Genomic DNA, 21727 nt, shown 5'->3' with positions numbered 1-21727 from the left:
CTTCTAAGGTAAGCGGCCTGCTTCGAACTCACTGCTTCCTCTCTCTCGCTTGGCAAAAAGGCCACACTTAAATACTTGGCGTTCGCCAGACAAACTTTGCATAAAAACCTTCACGCTTATAATTCTGGCCGGAAGTAGAAAATAAGAAGTGATAGTAAAGATTTAAAATAAAATAAACGTTAGTAAAACTTAAGATCCTTACATACTTCCCGCCGAGTTAATTAGTTTGAAACTGAGGTCTAAAACGACCTTGTTGAAAACTTTTAGCTCTAGAATCTAACGCGAGGCCAACCTTTTACAACCATAACTTAGCTAGAAACTAGAAAATTTAAAAGAAAGAAATTTGTTACAATAGCAGCTCCCAGGATATACAACAATCTTTTTTTCATCTGTACAGCATCTAAACAGGAGCTTTATTCAATTCTGGTTCCTTCCAGAGATCTGGAAGGAAAACTAGTTTAATGAAATGTTACACATTGACATGGCAAGTAACATATACAATTATAGTGCTCTTAACATTCTTATTTCATTCATGACTATTTTAATTATCTCTCCCCGTGCTCTCTGACATGTGTTGTAAAAGAACACCAAACACGAATGTGTTTCTGTCTACGTGTGCCACACTTCCTCCTACAATCAAAACACTAACGTGTTAAAATTCAACATAACGAGACCTCTTAACACACCTTACTTTCAACTCTAAACCCTGAGGTACTATTCTGAAAGTGGCTAACTCTAAAGTGTAGCGTCAGAGAGCCTAACTACATCATTCAACCGTTACCACATATTCGCCATGATTTAATATTTACAGTCACACGAATAACAAATTTTTAACATTACTTTCACTTTTACCATATCACGGTATTTCTTAACATTTAAAATAACAGTTCATATGTATATAAGAACATATCAACATGCCGTTAATTTTACAGATTTGAAAACATACATTAGTAGTACATTATTAAATTCTATTCTTTTCAAAGCAAGTGCCAATTCTTTCTACATTGAAATAATACATTTCAAAAAGTCTTTCAGACTAAAACTTCTCTCTTGCTAGAATGTTTTAAATAAAATTTATACAATAACTTTTTTTTACAATATTTAAGTTTTTACACAACGCTATTATACATCAACTTTAGTTTTACGCGCGAGTAATTGAAAAACATAATAAGAAAATCGGTCACAACTCATTTCTCGCCCTTTTGGCGATAAAGGTAGACCTCGCATGAGGTAAAACTTCTTGAAATCTGCCACTTGCAGTAAGAATGAAAGATTAACTTAAGTTTGCAAAGTAACATAAAATTTTACTTATCTTTGTAATATTCGGACATCCTTTTCTGGGCCCAGTCTTTAAAGGTACCGCAGATAGTAGCTTGGTTTATCCTCCTTCTTGTACGGGCTCGCCCTTCAGTGCTTTCCTCTGGAAGCTTCCTTTTCTCACCAGTACGGCCACCCTTGAATACTTTCCTTTTCTCCTCTGCTTGTGGTCTTTGCCGTTTGATGGCAGCTGGTCTTGGCGGAACCGAGAAACTTCTGTCGTGATCCTGCTTGGACCTCGTTGTTGGCCGTTCAAATTTTTCTTGTACTTTTTCCTCCGCCGCTGATGGCCCTTCCGCAGTTCGGCGACTTTTGCTGCGGAGAGTTCTGTCGGATGAGTAGATCTTCCGTTTTAAAGCCGGGTTATAGTTGCCGTCATTTCTCCTGGTCCTCTTCACATACGTCGTCCTTCTCCCTTCTTCATTCTGGGGGTGTTCGTGAACTCTGTTTTCTGGACGGTGGAACGGCTTCTTTTTCTTGTTACCTTCCATTTTTCCGCGGGGCAATTTTCTTTTCACTTGCTTCTGTCTCTCATTGGCTTGCCCTTGTACTTGTCGTTTTTTCACCTCTGGCACTTGTACCTGCGGTGTCTGCCGTGCCGGATCCTGCAAAAGATCTGAAAAGATTTGCATTTTATTACGATCGAAGTAGGGCTTGATTTGATCAATGTTTGCGGAACAGGTTTCACCATTTCTGGCTTTTAACCCTACAACAGCGTGAGTTATTTTTTCTATAACATATGGTCCTTCAAATCGTGGAAAAAATTTGGCAGTTTTATCTTCTGGTGCTGAAGAAAGTGAATGCTTAACTTTTAATACTTCATCCCCTACTTTATAAGTTACTCCCCGTCGTTTCAAATCATAATATAATTTCTGTTTTCTTTGTGCTACTTCCGTATTCTTTTTTGCTTCTTTTATTAGTTTTTCTATATCACCCATTTTAAATTCTGGGGCTCTTTGTTGCACATAAAATAGTTTATATAACGGTGTTATAATCTTTCTGCCTAGAAATAACCCAGCAGGAGTTTTGCCCGTTGTATCATGTTTTGCGGTCCTAAGGGCGAAAGCAAATTCATTGACATAGTTATCCCAGCTTTTATGAAAATTTTTAACATAACTACGGATAATTTTCACTATATTTCTGTTGACCCGTTCCGCTATATTTGATTGCGGCCGATACGGGACCATTTTTAAATGACGTATGCCCAGTTTTTGGCACATGTCTTCAAATATATTACTTACAAATTGAGGACCATTATCCGATATAACTTTTAGGGGCGCCCCGTATTTTAAAATATATATATTTAAAATAGAATCGGTAACCAATTTCGCGGAGGCTCGTTTTAAGGGAACAATTTCGGTCCATTTACTAAAATGATCAACCATAACAAGGAGATAGCGACTTTTATTTAACTGACTTTTTGGGAAAGGGCCCAATAAATCGATGCCAATTATTTCATTTGGAAATTCGGATTTAATACTATTTAGAAACCCGGCCTGGCGGAAATTAATATAATTAACTGCTTGACATGTTGGGCAGGACTGGACATACGCCCTTGTTAACTTTTGCAGTTCAGGAAAATAGACTGCCTCGCGTACGCGTTGGATAGTTTTTCGAATACCAGCATGAGAAGCTAAAGGGCTGTCATGGAGCTCCTGCAGGATATTTAATCTAAGACTAGCTGGGATAACAGGTCGAAATTCGTTGTTGGAATTCGTAGTTTTTGTGTAGAATAATAGACCATCTATTAGTTCGTAATGGGCCGCCCTATTTCTTATCGCCACGATATCTTGGTGGTTAAAATTTTCAGGATCCTTCAAATACTCATAAATACTTCCAAACTCAGGATCCTTACCCAGTTCTGTTATTACAGTTTCTCGGGAATTTATTGTACACGCTGTAAGCATTGCAACTTTTACGGTATTACCCTGTTCGTCTAATTTAATTCTTGATAGGGCATCTGCTACGATATTTTCCTTTCCAGGGGTATGCTTGATTACCAGATTATATTCTTGCAGCTTGAGTGCCCATCTTATTAACCTTGGGGATAAATTTTTCCCTGAGTACAATCTAGTTACCGCCGCATGATCAGAGTATACAGTTATCGGCGCCTTTCCAAAATAGACTCGGAACTTTTGCACTGCTAACAGAACTGCAAGTGCCTCTCTCTCGGTCGCGGAATAGTTTCTTTGTGTTTGATTTAAAGTTCGGCTAAAAAATGCCACGGGCTGCTGATTTTGCGAAAGTACCGCTCCTACCGCATAATCCGAAGCATCCGCTGAAATTTCTAAATTTTCATCCTTTTCAGGAACTTTCAACACAGGGGCTTGCGTAAATGCTTGTTTTAATTTTTCGAAAGCACTATTGGCTTCGGCCGTCCACGAGAATCTTGCCTTTTCCTTTTTAATTTTAACAATGGCTCAGCGATAGCCGCAAAATCTTTTATAAAGGACCTATAATATGAACAAAGTCCTGGAAAAGAAGAGAGCTTCTTTGCCGTGTTTGGAGTCGGATACTTTTGTACAGCGATTATTTTTGATTCATCTGTCTCGATCCCTTTTTGGGATATTTTGTAACCTAAATATTTTAATTCAGGGGCTGCAAATTTGCACTTTTGGACATTAACTTTTAGACCGGCGTCATTTAATAAAGAAAACACCTGTCTTAAATCCTGTACATGTTGGTCTAGATTATCACTAGTAATAATGATATCGTCTAAATAGATAAATGTGGACCTTCCAAGAACAGGTCTTAACACAATGTCCATGCATCGCTGAAATGTTGCTGGGGCCCCTGAAAGGCCAAACGGCATACGCAAAAATGCATAAGTGCCAGACTTGGTTATAAAAGCAGTCTTAGGCACGTCCTCAGGCCTCACCCCTATTTGAAAATAACCAGTCGTTAAGTCTAAAGTCGTCATAAATTTGGTTGATTTTATGTTCCTTAAAATTTCTTTTATGATCGGCAACGGATATACCGGATATTTCGTTATGGAATTTAATTTACGGTAATCAATAGCGAATCTCCACCTTTTTGGATGCTCCAAAGGATAATCATTATTTTTCTTACATAAAACCACCGGACTAGCATAACTACTTGAGATGGGCGTTATGATCTTTTTACGTAGCATATCGGTAATATGCCATTCTATAATTTTTTCCTTATTCTTATCATACCGGTATGGTTTTTGACGAACTGGCAATGCATCTCCGGTGTCAATACTATGGTTAGTAACCTGAGTAAATCCTGGAATATCACTAAATAACGAAGCAAATTCACTTACCACTTGTCGGATTCTATCTTGCTCGTCATTAGGCACGTGGTCAAGATTTAACCTTGGCGGTTCAACCTTTTCTACACGCACTGGTTTCATTGTCAGCTTAAGGGACGCTTCATTAAAATCCAGTGTAGCTTGTGCGTCTGAAAGAAAGTCTATTCCTAAGATTAAATGTACTTGCAAATTCTTTACTATAAAAAACATAACCTTTACTTGTTCGTCCTTGATACGGATATACAAAGGTACTTTACCTACGCACTTACATTGTTCTCCTTGCGCCGCTAATACTGTCGTATTATCCGCATTATATATGCGGTATTTGCGAAAATACTTTCTAAAAAAGACTTCTGCCACACAGGAACACTGCGCGCCGGTATCCAGGAGTGCGGTGGCCGGGATATTATTCACCAAGACTTCAATCTTCGGAAGAGTCAAATTTTTCACCATTACTGTATTTAACTTGTAGGAAGAGGGGTTTTCGTGGCCTTCGGATTTCCGCACCCTCTCGTCAGCAGAAATCCGTTTTAGTTTAAATTATTTTTCCTTTCCGTGCTTTCCTTCTTTTTCCCCTGGCCTTGAGACTTTTTTCCTGGGTTGCTATTGAACTGTCGACGTTCGCCGGCTGTTTTTGAATGCTCGGGTTTCCTTGCCCACTGATTCGCTTTTTCTCCGTAGCCGTATGCTTGAGTTTGCTGTAGTCTTGGCGTACCAAATTGGTTTCGCTGTTGATATTGGCGTCTTCTTTCGACATCCGCCGTTCTTCTACTTTCAAACTGGATTGCTAGCTCAAATAACTTTTCCAGTGTAGTCGGATTTCTTAGTTCAATAAAGTCTTGCACTTGGGGCAGTAACCTCGGCAAAATCACTTGAATTATTTCAGGATCCGGACGGTTTCCATACAAGAGCTTGAAAACGTGAATTTTTCTTAAAATAAAGCTCGAAAGGTTTTCGATTCTTTGTTGATATATACTAAAAAGTTCCGTTTCTAATTTCGCACGATCCCTTACAACAGGGAAGGCTTTTAGTAGGGCAGTCTTGAAATTTTCGTAAGTATAGGTGGGACTTCCTGCTTGACCCAAGAGACTTCTGCCGATACATTTGAACCTGTTAAGCGCTTGGCCCCTCAAAGCGCTGGTAGCTAAGGTAACTTTTTGAAACTCGTGCACGGGGTAGAGAATGAAGGTGTCATCCAATTTTTCCAAAAAACTGGTTACCGGTGAGTTTCCGTTAAACGTTGCTTCTGGTTTCATCGAAGCGCGCATGGTCTGGACGATGTAACCGAATCCTTCCAGGGCGGCAGCTGGCATTTCTGGATTCTGAGCCGTTTCTGCAGACAGCACAGGTTCTTCTTGAAACTCGGCCATGGTTATTCTTCTTCGTTGGGCGCCACTATCAGGTTCAATGTTCCTTCTAACCTTCTTCGGGAACATACAAGGGCCTGACTCGGAACAGAGAGCTTACTAAAGCTATGTTCACCAATTGTGGTAAGTAGACAGGATACAGACGAAGGGCATACAAAACCCTTTATTTTTCTCTATATACAATAACTTCCGTGCTTCGGAATACACTGACCCTCCACTCGGGGTCTAACGTAAAAAATATAAAAATAAAACTAAACTCTAATTTAACTTTAGAATAATACACGTGGAAGATTGGCCTTATAATAACAGGAAGCGTATGTAGCACAGAGACTGTGAACACTACAATACGTTTAATTTATCAAGAGGATTAAAACCTCTGGCCTGGAAGGCGAACAGCAACTGCGTAACTTCTAAGGTAAGCGGCCTGCGTTGACTTACTGCTTCCTCTCTCTCGCTTGGCAAGAAGGCCACACTTAAATACTTGGCGTTCGCCAGACAAACTTTGCATAAAAACCTTCACGCTTATAATTCTGGCCGGAAGTAGAAAATAAGAAGTTATAGTAAAGATTTAAAATAAAATAAACGTTAGTAAAACTTAAGATCCTTACAATCTATCTTTCCAAGCATATGACAGAAAAGCACCGGATCACCGTGCTGTTTATTATGGTGGTACATGTGACTATATTAAAAATCATATTCCCCATCGCAGAATAGACACACCGAATATGAACAAACTCGAGGCGACGATTATCGACATTTTTATTCAAAATTCACCCTCCTTAGTTTAGATCTCTGCCTATCTTCCACCTTTATCCTAAACAGAGGACAAATTTCTGGTGGAAGACTTTAACAAACTGCTCAATTTATCAACCGGTATCATTATTGCTGGTGATTTAAATTGTCACTACCAGGCTTGGCGTTGTAAAAATTCCAACACCGCTGGTCGTAGCCTTCTAAAATGGGCTCAGTGCGCCAAATTCAAAATTATACCACCGGATTCTTCCACACGATATGATGCGCGGGGAGCCCTTTCATATATTGATTTAGCTCTTTTTCGAAATATTCCTTTTGACTACGTGATTGTGAAAAGTTGTCTATACTCAGATCACAACCCCGTTACTCGTCGACCTTAACTGTAATTCTTTTAATCAAAATTTTCTGTCACTCGTTTCTACAAATTGGGACGATTTTCGATTTAAACTAATAGTAAACGTTTACCCTCCCTCGAAATCAAATCCAGTGATGATATTGATAAATCAGTTGATCAGTTAACTTCTATCTTAACAGACACTTTTAAAGAAGTATAAAAACCCATCCATTCCCCCAATTTTAATAAACTTCCAGCTGAAATCAAACTCAAAATTCAAGAAAAGAATAAAGTACGAAGGCTTTGGCAAAGAATTAGAAGTCCTGACATAAAATTACAACTTCGTTTTCTCCAAAACGAGATCAAGGCTTCATGTGACCACTTCAACCTATCACGATACTCTAATCACATTCAGTCCCTAACGATCACAGATAACAGTCTTTGGCGTGCATCTGCCAGACTTCGCAAATACGAATCTCACATTCCGTCCTTAGCTAAGGATGCTGTGGCGGCTCATACAGACACGGAGAAAGCTGAATTAATTGCTGACATTCTCCAAACACAATTCACGTCACATAATAAAGGGATTCTTCCAACTAGATGTTGAAAGATTTCTAAACTCTCCATGTCAGAGAGATATATAATATACAACCATGAACGAAGTTAGCGAATATATCACTAAATTAAATCCTAAGAAAGCGTTCGGATTGGACTTTATTTCTAATCGCATGATTAAATATCTGCCCACCAATTATCTATTTTTCTTAGTATTGCTCAGTTGTATGTTACTGCATTACTATTTTCCTCAAAGCTGGAAGAGAGCACTTATTGTGCCTACTCCAAAACCTGGCCAGTGCCATTCAAATCCTCAAAATTATAGACCCATCAGCCTCCTATCCTCGTTATTAAAGATATACGAATTTGTGCTACTTAAACGCCTGAATGATTTTCTCCGGAGCCAAAAAGTCCTTATTGACGAGCAATTTGATTTCCGAGCAAAACACTGTACGATGCACCAGCTTCTGAGGACAGTGGAGTTCATTGACGAAGGCTTTCGTAGCAAATTTCTTACTGGCGCCCTTTTTCTTAACATAACCGAAGCTTTTGATAGGACAGTTACGGGTATTAATATCAAGCTCATACGACTTGGTATTCAATTTATTCACATAATTAACTCGTATCTCACTAAACGTTCTTTCTCAGTACGAGTTAATTCTATCATTTCGGCCCTCCTCGTCCAATCCTAAGTGGGTGTTTACCAACAGGATAATGCACTATGTCATATAGGTCGAATCATCAGGAAGTGGTTCGAGGAACATGGTAGTGAATTTTAAGTCATGTCTTGACCTCCAAATTCGCCAGACATTAATCCAATAGACTCAATTGAATAGAGCATATGTGGTACCACCTGGAAAACCAAATTAGTTCTGCCGCGCTACCCCCTTGCAATGTGAAGCAACTGTTGGACCAGTTGGTGAGTTCTTGGTACCAGATACCTCAGACTACCTATCAACACCTTATGAAGTCAATGTCACGCAGGGTGCTAGTCCTAAATGTTATTACATGGTGGTCATAATGTAATGGCTCTTATGTGTATAGATCAAGATCATCCTTTTCATTATCTAGGTTACAACTACATACGAGTTTTAGCCTATAGTTCAAGTAAGGCCGGTGCTGCTCACTTTTAATTTAAATTCAGTTAGGATGCCATAGCACCGCGTCCGCAGGCGAATTTGAAGAGGTGGCAAGTCATACGGGGAAGATATTCTTTATAATTGAATTAATTCATCCCTTCTGTATATATACACATGTCAGATAAGAAATATATAGATCAAAAATATAATTTTAACTAACAGCTTAATTCCCTTTAATTCTCCCTCTCTATTCTAAAAATCGTAATAACTTCTCTAGATTGCGTCTGTTCTAGAACAATCCATGTCGCATGGCTTGCGTAACGCTATGACGTAACTTATTCGGAAACTAAACTCACAAGTTTGAGAACTGAAACTTTTCTAAACCAAAACCTTCCTCTTGGCGAGCTTCCGTATTGGCTAAATGCGACACTTCTGTACTGTTTGGACGCTATTTCCTTCGATCGCTTCCTGTTACAGCAGTATTCAATAATGTAAGTGTTCTGGAAAGGCACGATAAGAGTGCCAAGTAAACTGTGGCTCACAAATGTGTATTCAAATAAAAGAGGAATTAAAACCACCTCGACTGCCAAGTTTCTTAGATATTACGAACTCTAGCATATTACGTAATCAGATTTCCTCCTCTTCAATATGGATCTACGACCTATCCTATCTAGGTATTACGCATCAATACTGCTCCATCTTTTCTTTGTTTTCATTATAGGCACACATGGGAGATAATTAGCTTTTAGACTTTTTACTGATTCAATATTGCTTTCCTGTACTATTTCTTTTAAACAATACGGACTTAACTGTAATTTTTTCTATGCATTTGGGGTTCCAAATACTTTTTGGAAAAAAAATTTATCTTTAAACTTGACATTATATAAACAAAATGTTTTATTTAATCGGAACTTACTTTATTAATTTGAAGGTTGTAGAGGCATCAGGATTTTTTGGAAGAAGGAGAGATGAAATATGAGCATTGCCCTTGCCAGGACTCGAATCATGGACCTCTCGAATACGCGCCGAGTGTGCTGAGCACTACAGCACGAAGGTATGCTAAGAAGGCGGGAGAAATAACTTATATGCTCTCCCTTTAAAAGACAACTGGGGATTAGGTGTCACAATCGTCAACTTCTCGTGATGGAGAATCATCATCCAAACCCTTTTTTAGTTCGGGTGCCACTGTGGTGACATCAGAAATTTTTGGAAGCAGGAGAGATGAAAAATAAGCAATGCCCTCTCCGGGACTCGAACCACGAACCTCTCGAATACGCGCCGAGTGTTCTGACTACTACACTTCGAAGCCATGTTAAGAACGCGGGAAAAATACCTTACAAGGTAATGCGCAGTCGACTAAGCGGTAAATGAAGCTTTCTTTTGTATAAATTTTAATTCCAAATATTACAAGATTATTATATATAATACAATTATTAATGAATTAGAACAATCTTTGACGTCTGTGTGTTACGTGAACATTCTTGCAGACCAGGTTCATCCATTCATGACAACAGTATTTTTGGTGGGGGATAGTGTTTACCAACAGGTTAATGCACCATGTCATAAGGGTCGAATCGTGAGGAAGTGGTTCTACGAACATGCCAGTCACTTTTAAGTCATGTCTTTCCTCCAAATTCACCTGACATTAATACAATAGAGCATATGTGGTACCACCTGGAGAAACAAATTCGTACTGCCACGAATTTGGTTTTCCAGTTTTGGTTTATATTTATACGGTTTTTTATACGTTAATAGTAAGTTCAAGTTAAAAGTAAAAGAGATTTTAAATTTAGTAAAAAGCAATTAGTTGATATTTTCTGTATTAATGTAATCAATATTTTTATTTTCAGAAATCCTGTCGTACCTTGTTCAAGTCTCCGGAAACTAGACCTTTCCCTTTGGAAAGAAGAAACTGCAGCTTAGCAAATAATAGTTTAGCAATTATTCTTATCGAGCGTTTACTGCTAAAATAAATGTTTAATTTCAAAATAAAAATTTGGAATTTTTATTACTTTCCCTGTTTGCACAAAATTTGATCTCTTCGAAATATTCTTGAGTTTATTCTCTCCATTACTTTTTATATTTGATAACTATATTTAAAATATGCTATTTTATGTTAACTGCGCATTAAATTCAACGCACTAAAGTTCGAAGTTTGAAGCAATCCCACGAACTTAACAAGGAACTTCAAGGAAACATCTGTTTTGTAAAGCCACACTATCACACTACTGAAACTATAGAATGACTTCTATGTAATATTTTCTGTGTCATCCATACATTAAAATTATCAGAATAAAAATATTTTACCAATACTATAATTTTGTTGAGATTATTGATATAAATATAAAATAGTCTCTACAAACTGGCCTATCTAGGAATTTCAGAGCAAGGAATGGGAGAAAGAAATTGAGCCGTCACTAGAACTGCAACGAAGGACCTTCCAGCCCCTAGCCAGTCCTATTAATTTCTTATACCATGAGAACATGTGTTTTTGCGTGTGAACCAGAATGAGAATGCGGTAGTGTTGGTTTGTGCATTAGCACTGAAGGCGTAATGAGTAAGTTTCCTCAGGTGCAGTTTTCATTAAAGAATCATAAGTCAAAAAATTAACTACGAAATCTTTATTTAATAAAATAGGAGAATTTTTGCTTAACTTAAGCATAACAAAAAGTAATAATCTTCACAGACATTAAAACACTGAATTATCGAAAAGGAGATAACTTACATACAAATATAAGTCATACATCTTCAAACATACCTATTTAGGCAATGAAAAAAACAAGAACGTACTTTGACACCGAACCTGAAAAGAGAAAGTACTAACTGAAATTAGACATTTGGCCGTGATATAAGTAGCTAGGGTGAAAATCGAATATACTGCATTGCACCCGAACTTTACTTTCTCTCGCCAATATATATCTCGGCGCACGTTCGTTTCGTATGCCTTTCGAGTTTCATTATGCAAAATACCTAAATTTATGCTAATAGATGGTTTCTTACATTTTTCTTCCCTTAAAGGGCGTTTTAAAGATTATTAGAAATGTCGGAGTAAACACCTTAAAAAATCAACTATATAACCAAGAAAATGCTCGAATACTCGAACTACGGCTTTTCCAGAGCTAATTAGACATATTAACCATTTAGACCACGACGGAACGTGGGCATACCCGGCGGCAGGTAGCCCATCTGACTGGGTATAATAATTGGTAAATTTGTGAGGTTCAGTAATACATACTCCATTTTAAACTCAAAACTTATTTATTACAATTACAGGACGCTCTTTATAAATATATATAATTCATGGATAGCATAGAAAAGTTATTGAAGTATAGTCCTCGTGACGTGAGGCTTCTGATAACGAGGGTCTCTCTAGACGAGAGTTCAAGAGCATTTTGACTTATTGAATTAGCCACGCCTCCTTAATTTTTCAGTAGTATTTTATATCCTATGATTCGTTATATCCAGAACTATATCAGATGAAAAACAAGATCATTGGTTCGTCAGCCCTCTTGAAGTCCTGAGAGACTTTGACGACAAACACAATGCAGAACGCTACAATCTCTTGACACTGGTTGTGAAATTATGTCTCTTGCAATGTCAACTGAAACGAATTATTGCGTCTGCGATGTCAGAACCATCCGTGTGACCCATTGTAAAAGCTTGGAAACAGTGACCTGCCGGGACCGGACATACAGTTTTCTCATATCTGATTGGTCCGCCGCAAACGCACGGAGACATTCGAATACGATCGTACTGAAATCAATACGCTTTGTATTTATTTTGTGTTTATTTTTAATAACTGGTATAAATTTTCTTAAATATGAACATAGGGACCGAAGGAACACGGAAAAGATATGAATTTCGTATTTTATACACTACCCGACATTGAAAAAACACCAAGAAAGAGTGGCCCGAAAATTATGCAAGTTTCAGGGTAGATGCACGTTACGAAGTTATGCCAATGATGTCAAATGCGCAACTCTCCAGCGCACGTTGAAGAAGACATAACGGAAGGAACCTGCAGAAGGTTCAATTTTCATGCCGTTATTTCTGCTAGAGAAGTCATCGTAGAAAATTTGTTCTTGCCTCAGGGGACGCGTGTAATAGCAGAGAATACTAAGCCGTCGTCAACAGAAGCAGTTCCAACAGACAGACGATTTTATGAGGGGCATGGTAACCGGACTGAGAAGAACAGATAAATCAATACGGCAAATCTCAGATAATACAGACCTAGACGCGTCCACAGTTCACCGGCTGTGGCGACCATGGCTAGAACAAGGAAATGCGGCAAGTTCGAGGCGGATGCCGGTGCAGCCAGAGTGACGTCAGCAAGAGTGGATTGACGCATTTGTCGACAAGCGGTAGCCCACCCGCATGGCACTTCTACCTCGATTCTGCAGCATGTTCAAGGCACCCTGGATGTCCTCATATTGACCAGAAACATTTGGCGTCCACTGGTGGCTAGTGGCCTGCACTCGTGGCGTTCGTTAAGAAGATCCACTGATACAAAATCGTAGACCCAAAGTCTTCAATCGTGCTGGGTTCGAGCAATGTGGAGGATGGAATGGCAAAGGGTCAACTCTCAGATGAGTCATGCTTCTGTTTCTCCAGCGATAATCGCCTCGTACAAGTGTGGCGTCGATGTCAATTCAGGTCTAATCCGGCAGAAAATGTGGAACGCCTCATCGCGCGACAATGCGGCATCATGGTTTGGGACGCAATTACGTACAATTCCACGTCATCTCTAATCCGCATTCAAGACACTATGGCGGTCCAAGGATACGTAGATAATGTGCTGTGGCAGGTGACACTCCCCTACCTTCAGAGAGTGCCTAAGTCCCTTTATAAGCAGGATAACGCACAACCACACACTGCTCGCATTAGCCAACGTGTTATGGAAGATGTACAGATGCTTCCCTGGCAACCGTTCTTTCCTGATCTCTCACCAATCGAACACATTTGGGATGTGATTGGACGCCAGTTGCAGACCCTGCCATTGCCGCGTTCAGAAGACGAACTGTGGCAGATGGTTGACAGGGAATTGAGAATCATTCCTCAGAACACCACTCGTAGTCTCGTTAACTCTGTACCTAGATATGTTGCTTCGTGTATCGCGTCCAATGTGGTCCTATAGCCTACTTTAAATGGTAGAGGTGTATTGCTCGCGTCCTTCGTTACTAAACTAAACTAAACCTACTGAGCAGACGTTGTTCTCGCTCTGTATTATGCATATCATTTCGAGGTAAAGACCACTTATTGTTCGTTGCTGTCTCTCTCTGTCTGCCGAGTTTCATCACTTTCTGGCTCCTCTTTCTTGGTGTTGCATTTTCAATGTCGGGTAGTGTACATATTTCTTTTTAATTTAAAAATACGAAAACATGAACCTCTGCGTCATTTAAATCACTTTTGTAATTGAAAATAAAATATATGTTTACCACCAATGGACACAAAAATAAAGGCTGGGTAACGATATTTGTAGGGACGATGTAAGTTCCGTAGCTCTAGTGCGTATGGAATATTGTACTAACAGAAGCATATGCAAAAAATAATAAGAAGTAATAATGCTGTAGAGTCATTAAAGATTTTTTGAAGCAAGGTCTCGAACCTGAGGCTTTCGAATACGTGCCGAGTGTGCTGCCGCTACACCAGGAAGGCATATTGGAAGAAGTAAGAAATACCTTATAATGTAATCAGTAATTCTAGAATCATCCAACTTGAATCTGTTTTTTTTTTTTTTTTTTTTTTTTTTTTTTTTTTTTCCCCTTCCAGCACTTTTCATATTAGGTACTCACAGATATATCCACGAAACTTTAAGATAGAACATCCATTTTAGTAACTCTCTCACATATTTTTATGAGGAAATAGAAATAGTAAGCAATCAGGATCGAATTGATAAAGACAGTTTGGGATTCTTAAGCGATTAAAGTAGACAGATAAGACACATATTCATAAATATTAGTTTTAACAGCTTCATTGGATTATTTATTCATTTTGAAAACATTTTAAATTAGAACGCTTAAACCTGATAACACGCCATGCAAAGACAGTTTAAGCTAGAATAAATTTTAAATCTATATAAATATCTGGTAAAAACAAACCAGCCAAACCAATAAAATCAACCAGTGCATGTTAGTCGGCAAAGGGGAATTCGAGACACTCCTTCAAAATGTCATTTTGTAATTTCTTTCTCCTGCTAAATTGAAATTTTTTTTAAAATGCTTTTGATAATACTTACTATAAATGAACAAAAATCTGTTTCCCGAAAGCTAGAAAGCGTTGTCTCTTTTCAACAACAAATCTTCAACTTGAAATCTCACAAAACAGCGGTTTATTGCGCACATCTAGTGATCATGTAAGCGAGATTTTATAGTATTATCAACGGAAATTATGAAAAATTATATAGCCATTTGTTTAATCCAGTACCACAGTGTCATTTCTAAGTCATTAACTTTATCATTTTTGTGTAATTTATTACATATTCCAAAGTAGGTAGATATTAGTTACACAATATTGCATATAGCAATTACAATTTTTAATTGTTGATTTTCATATTAGATAGAAAACATTCTTCTTTATTGGTTTTCATAATATGAGAGGTTATTATAAAAATATCACAAAACTGGAAATAAAGTAAATTAATTTACACGAATTCAATTCAAGAAAAATTCATTCGCTACTTAGATCTTATACATTATTTCATTTTTGCGTATTATTCAGTTTTGCGTGAATAATCTGTGTGTGTATGAATAAATGTAAAGTAGCTCAGATCTAAGAGCTTGTGGGGTTCCACCCTTTTATCTAACAGTCTAAGTGTGGAGGAACCTAGTGAACAACTAAGCGAATAATCGCTTAAGTTCAGTAACAGAAACGTAAGGCTCAAGAAGGGTTAATTATCATTTATTGCTCAAAATAAAGAATAACATTCGTCCCCTTTCTCAGGTCGTACAGCAAAGCCTCCACCTGGGCTTAAACTCAAAAGTGTAAAAAATAAGAAATTAACTAATGCATAACTAAAGAGATGTAGCCGAAGCTAACATAAATCTAACTTGTTGGCCTCTAAATATCGAATTAGCTAGCGAAGCTATCAGTGGCTCGTAATACGTCCGAGCGTAGTAACAGCATAAAGAGACGTAGTCACAAGGCAAACGCCCGCTAGTCAGAAACTGTGATGCTGTCTCTTGAAGTCGGAACTTAAATACTACTTCTACTCATTTGCATTAAACGCTATTCTACAAACGCATTCTCAAGAAGAAATTGTAAGCTGAAATTAGGATGGATATGACGTTAGCTTAAAAATAGTAGTTAAAAACTTAGGATAAACCTTACAAGCTTCAAGGCCATGCTAAGTAATACCCAACCTTGTTGTTGTTGCATTTACTTATCTTACTTGTCTGATAGTACGATCAGGACAGGCCCAGGAAATTAATCGTGGCAAGAGATTGCGCCTGTCTTTTGTCAAGGCCTTTGAGCACATACTGGGGACAGTATGATTTTTCTCAGTTCAGTCCCCAGTTTTGATGGAGAGCACCCTCGGCGGGGACGGGTCCGAAGGTCTCCCGCCCTTCTTCCTTTGTCACCAACTATTCAAAAGGACTTTCGGCTCGCTGCATATTTAGAGTACCCCCATGCCACAGGGACAGTATACATTTACAAATATCCATCCCGTCTCCGGGATTCGAACCGAGGCCCTTTGGTTCGACAGTCAGTGTCGCTAACACTGTCCAGGTCGGGCAGCATACCCCACTTTACGGATGGGCTGTGGCCTAGACTGTTAAATGGGCAATACTTGCAATTGCATAACACGTTTGGCTGCAGATAGATATTTCGAACATTACATGAAATATGTGAGCATTTTGAGGTATTGCATTCTGAGGATTGCAAAATCGCATTTTATGGATATCATCCTGAGCAGAAATGATATAACGAAATTTTTTGTACACATGCTTCGAAGAAGTCAATTTCAACTTGGAATGTAGAAAATATTTCCTAGAAAGGTTTTGCTGATGTACTGTCGAATATATGTATGGTATTTGAAATTTATTTCAATGTTTAAAAAAAATTGCGTTCAGAATTCCATTATTATCCAATAATCATGCTGAAGCGGCAGAGGATGCGCCTATAAAAATTGCGGCACAAAGAAAATCACGTCCTGTATTAAACTACACCAAAGACAGAAAAAAGGACATTTTGGTCTCTGGAAAGAATAGTATCGCAAGTTCCATCCACGTCACTTGGCAACAACCAAAGAGTTTCTTCATCGGTAAGTATTCTGGAATCATAAATGCCGATCTGGTATCCATTCAAAACATTCTAATGAAGAAGCGCCTCTACAAGGAAACTGAGAAAATTTCAAATCATAGCAATAGTATTCTACTTGAAAATATGGATATTAAAAACTCAAACAACACTGATAATAATTTATATAAAGCTGTTGTAATGCCTGTTTCACACCTGTGTCCTTCATCTGGATAGAAAGATGAAGATCGTGATCAGAAGTCTTCTTTTCACTACAGATTCGAAAGATAATCAGGACCTTCAAAGTGCTTTTCATATTCTGAAGGTAGACCAACTACTCAAAGAACAGCTGTTATTATCATCTAGTTACCATTTTTTTCTCAGTATTTTAGGGCGTACAGACAAAACTAGAGATATCATTAATCTAATCAATATCCTTTATATTACAGTACTATTTTAGGCCCTCAGAAGCAGAGCTGGACCTAAGCAGTGTTTCCAATTTCAGCAAAATCGGTCTGCAGTCATGATTCACTAAATGCGCAGAAAATCCTGAAAGCTGCTTTTGTCGGTCTAAAAAGGAGAAACAACGTCAGTTACCTGCATTAATCTCGAGAAGGATCATACAGCCAATTACAGATATGATACTAAATGGGATTTTCCTCACTGGTTTACATACAATGCATAGCTTACATGAAATAGAAATACATAACTTACTAAAAACCTAATTAATTTAACAAAACTCATTAAAAATAGCAAATAATACTTCAATGATTCTCCTGTACAAGAATATAAATGACCAGTCATTAAAATAACAGTTTATATATTAAATAGTTGAAAATTTAACGCAACATGGTTTTGAAGGCTAAAATCAGTCTAAAAGTCATATAGTAAATTAACATGCTAGATTTATAAATGAAACTTCAATTATGATAGAGATTTACAGGTGTATTGACAGATGATTGCATGAAAAGAATTTTCTTTTTTCATTTGAAGAGTGCATGCTAATTTAGAAATTTTACATATAGTTTATTTATGATAATATGAATGTAATACCATAAATTGCCGTAAATAAAATGGGAAAAATGTCTTTTCTCCGCCCTCAGATATACGATATTTTTCGTGCGTAAGTTGTCGCAAAATGATTTTGCTCTGCATTTCTTATTAGAATAAATTAGTCTCTTTTGCTTAATGAACCCGAGAAGAATAAAATGAACTGGCATTAAGCTATATATTGGCAAAAAAGGATTTCTCCTAAAAATATTTATGACTAATGAAGAGTCTCTGGAACTTTCTAAACATCTTCAATTTTAAATATTTGTGAAGATTATTAATTTGATTTTTATTAAGCTACTATTTGTTAAATAAATTTAATTTTTGTTCTATTGAATTTAAGAAGAGCTCCTATTTGTTAAATAAAGATTTAATAGTTATTTTAAATTATGATTCTTTAGGTGATATAGTTGACTCAAAAAGCAACGCCTTAGCTGTGCTAATGTAAAACAATACACCAGTTTTTCTGCATTATAAACTTTCGAATTTCTATAAAACTAGATAAGTAACTAAAATAAACACAATTAAGGCCTGTTCCTCTAAAATCTAGCACAAATGCAAGACGGAAAGCTAATAGGGCATTATAAATAAAACAAACTTTGTCTTTTGGGGTAGGAGGAATGCAGTGACATCACTGAAAAGGCATATTAGATTTATATAACATAGAAAATGACAATATTCATAATAAAACTTATTACTATAAAAATACATGCCATTGGTTGAAGCAAAGTTACAAGAACAAATTAATAATGTAAACAAGCTGTAATTTGTAAGCCACCAAATTCTTTAAAGCATTGCTTTAGAATAAAGTAAGTTTAGGAGTTAATATCCCTCAGCTTTACATGTATATAATGGTATCCTCTGCCTTAGTACTGAACTCCATTAATTTTAGTGCACCAGTAGGATAGTTTGCAGTTATAAATAACAACTCATTACTATTATAAAAAACATTATTGAATAAATCTTTTTGCTTCGTATATATATGTTACCGTGAAAGACCGAAATTGGAGAATGTCGACTTTCACCGGAGAATATCAACATTCACTAAATACGTCGATGAAAGATCGAATATTGTACTACATTCTTGTATATTCAGACCCTCACCGGTGTATGTCGACAATCATATATATGCTCTGGTGAAAGTCGAAAAGAGAGGTCATAAAGTGCCATAATAGTTTAAGTTGCTGCAATAAATAAGATTTGAATCACATAATTTAGTAAGTTTTTTATTACTGTTATTTTATTTTCTCATTTAGAACGTACTGTATAATTAAGTAAGTTTTTAACTTCTATTATATTCGTTTCTCATTTTGAATGTATTGTGTGTTTTAGGTTCTCATGTTCTTAAGTTCTTATTTTAAGTTTCAAGTGCGTTTATTCGCGACTGAATTACGGAGAAGAAAATATAATATTGTTATGTGTTCAACATTCACCATTAGTACATGGTGAATGTCGACATTGACCGGTGTAAGTCAGAAATAAGTGTGTAAAATATTTCGGACATACACCAAAAGACTATATGAATTTTGACATTCACCGGTGAAAGTCGACATTCTCCAGATTTCGGTGTTTCACCGTAACCTATATACTATATATATATATATATGTGTGTGGGAATCAGCACCGCCCGATGCTGAATTAGAATACCAGGATTATGACGTCATCAGTATAGCCCAGCGCAGTAAGAATCATCCGAGACAGCGGGAGATAGCGTGCAGACATGGTCGAGAGCGGAAGGTGGACGTGAGCAGACGGCTCACTTGTCTTCAAGAGTTTATGAATTTAGATTCTGCTTTTGACGTTTCGCCTTAGCTGTGATGACTTTAGATAATCATACTATTTAAAACTAATTGTGTACTAATCTATCCTATCAATCCGGAGGAACTCTATGTAAAGGACTGCCTGTGCATCATTATGTTAATCCTGCATACCGTTAACTTCATCTTTACTTAATTTATTTCAATTATTTTTATTTCTCTCTATTAACATAAACCATATTTAAAATTATACGATGCTTCTCTCATGATCTGATTTAAAAGAGAATTCCACAGAACTTTGGCGCCCAACGTGGGGCCTCGAACTCGAAAGTGTGTGAGTGACGTTATTACGAACTGTGCTTTGAACTGATTGAGTGACAAGTTATTCGATTTATTGGATTACTCGTATAAAGTGTGGATTACCCAATTGACGACGATTATCTGTCGGGTGAGTACAAAACTTTCTTTCCAATATGAAGTTATTAGAAATTCCAGAATTGGAAGCAGCTTTAAAGAACAGTAAAAGTTCTGAAATCAAAAGTTTGCATAAGCTTATTTTTAATACTGATGGAGATCAAAACAACCTGAAAAGATTACGTGAATTTTCTGGCTTTATATTTAAACCAGATTCTTAAGAATTTAATAAGAAAATAGATACAGTGCAGAATAGTTTTACTTTGAATGAGTTAATTAAAGTTTGCAATGTACTATGCATAAATTCAGAAGGTTTGAAATCGGAAGTAGTAACCCGAATTGTCTCTTTCCTATGTGATTTATCTGTATTATTTGAAAATATTTTGCATGAAGAATGAAGAAAATAGTGATATTGAAGATGAAACTATTAATAAAATTTCTGAAGTAGTGCTTGATGATAATCAAAGAGACAATCCTGGTTCTAACGAGTCTCAAGTAAATAGCAGTATGCAGCTTCCAATTCAAGATCATTTTAAACCTCATCTTAGTTTTTCTGATATTGAAAGTATTGTTAATCCTTTTTCTGGTAATGCATATGAAAATGTTGATAAATGGATTGATGAATTTGAAGATGTTATAAATTCTTTGAAATTGAATGATTTGCATAAGTTAGTTTTCGCTAAAAGATCATTAAAAGGTAAAGCGAAACTATTTATTCAGAATGAACCTAAAGTTAATGACTGGTGTAAGTTAAAAATGCTTTTGAAATCTGAATATGGTAAAGCTTTTAATTCTGCTGAATTGCATGAAATGTTATGTAAACGTAAATTAATGCCTAATGAATCTTTAAATGAGTATTTTTTGAAAATGAAAGAAATGTGTTCGCGAGGTAACATTGAAGATGCTTCATTAATTAAATATGTTATTGATGGTATTCCCGATTCTGTCGTGAGTAAAACTATACTATATGGTTGCGAAACAATATCTGAATTTAAACAAAGGCTTAAAAGATCGGACAATGATAAGTTTAAAAATCCGAAACCGAAAGTAGACACTCAAGTTAAAGAAGCAAGCTTTCGTCATCAAACTGAAATCAATCTAACGTTAATAAGGTCAAATGTTTTAATTGCCAGGAATTTGGGCATCTATCAAAGCATTGTGTAAACAAATCGAAGGGTATAAAATGTATAAAATGTAAAAAGTTTGGGGATTATTCAACTGACTGTCCAGAACAGACCCCCGAGAAACAAGCAGCTTTATTACAACGAATTTTTGACAAGGATAGAATTATGAAGACTGTAGAAATAAATAATCATTCAGTTGATAGTTTAGTTGACACTGGTTCGGATGTAACGATATGCAGCGTAGAGTTACACAAGCAGATTGGTTCTCCTAATTTAAATTGTAGCGATATCACATTAAACGGAATAGAATCAAAGCAAACGTACCCCATCGGCTTTTTCATTTCTGATATTTCAATTCATAGTTTTTCACTTCGTACGAAAATTTATGTTGTTAAATCGTTATGTAATCAAATTGTATTAGGTTTGGATGTAATGAATCAGTTTAACTTCTCTTTTACCGAGAATGGCCTT

At 36.8% G+C, this 21727-nt stretch overlaps 1 protein-coding gene across 2 annotated transcripts in view; it reads left to right on the top strand.

The window, feature by feature from the left end:
- The window catches only part of LOC118205501 (immunomodulatory peroxidase-like), a 120494-nt gene extending 109823 nt beyond the window's left edge, over positions 1-10671 (top strand). For both annotated transcript variants that reach the window (XM_085825508.1, XM_085825507.1), the window contains one exon: positions 10527-10671. In XM_085825508.1, the coding sequence (XP_085681634.1) occupies positions 10527-10599 (73 nt within the window). In that variant the 3' untranslated portion in view covers positions 10600-10671. The remainder of the gene's footprint in view (positions 1-10526) is intronic.
- The last annotated feature ends 11056 nt before the right edge of the window (positions 10672-21727 follow it).

This window comes from Stegodyphus dumicola, chromosome 10 (assembly GCF_044657685.1).
Source record: "Stegodyphus dumicola isolate Sdum_Otavi_A_Nest chromosome 10, ASM4465768v1".
Taxonomy (NCBI): Eukaryota; Metazoa; Arthropoda; class Arachnida; order Araneae; family Eresidae; genus Stegodyphus; species Stegodyphus dumicola.
Note: the sequence above shows the minus strand (reverse complement) of the source record. Positions and strands in the feature narration are given on the sequence as shown.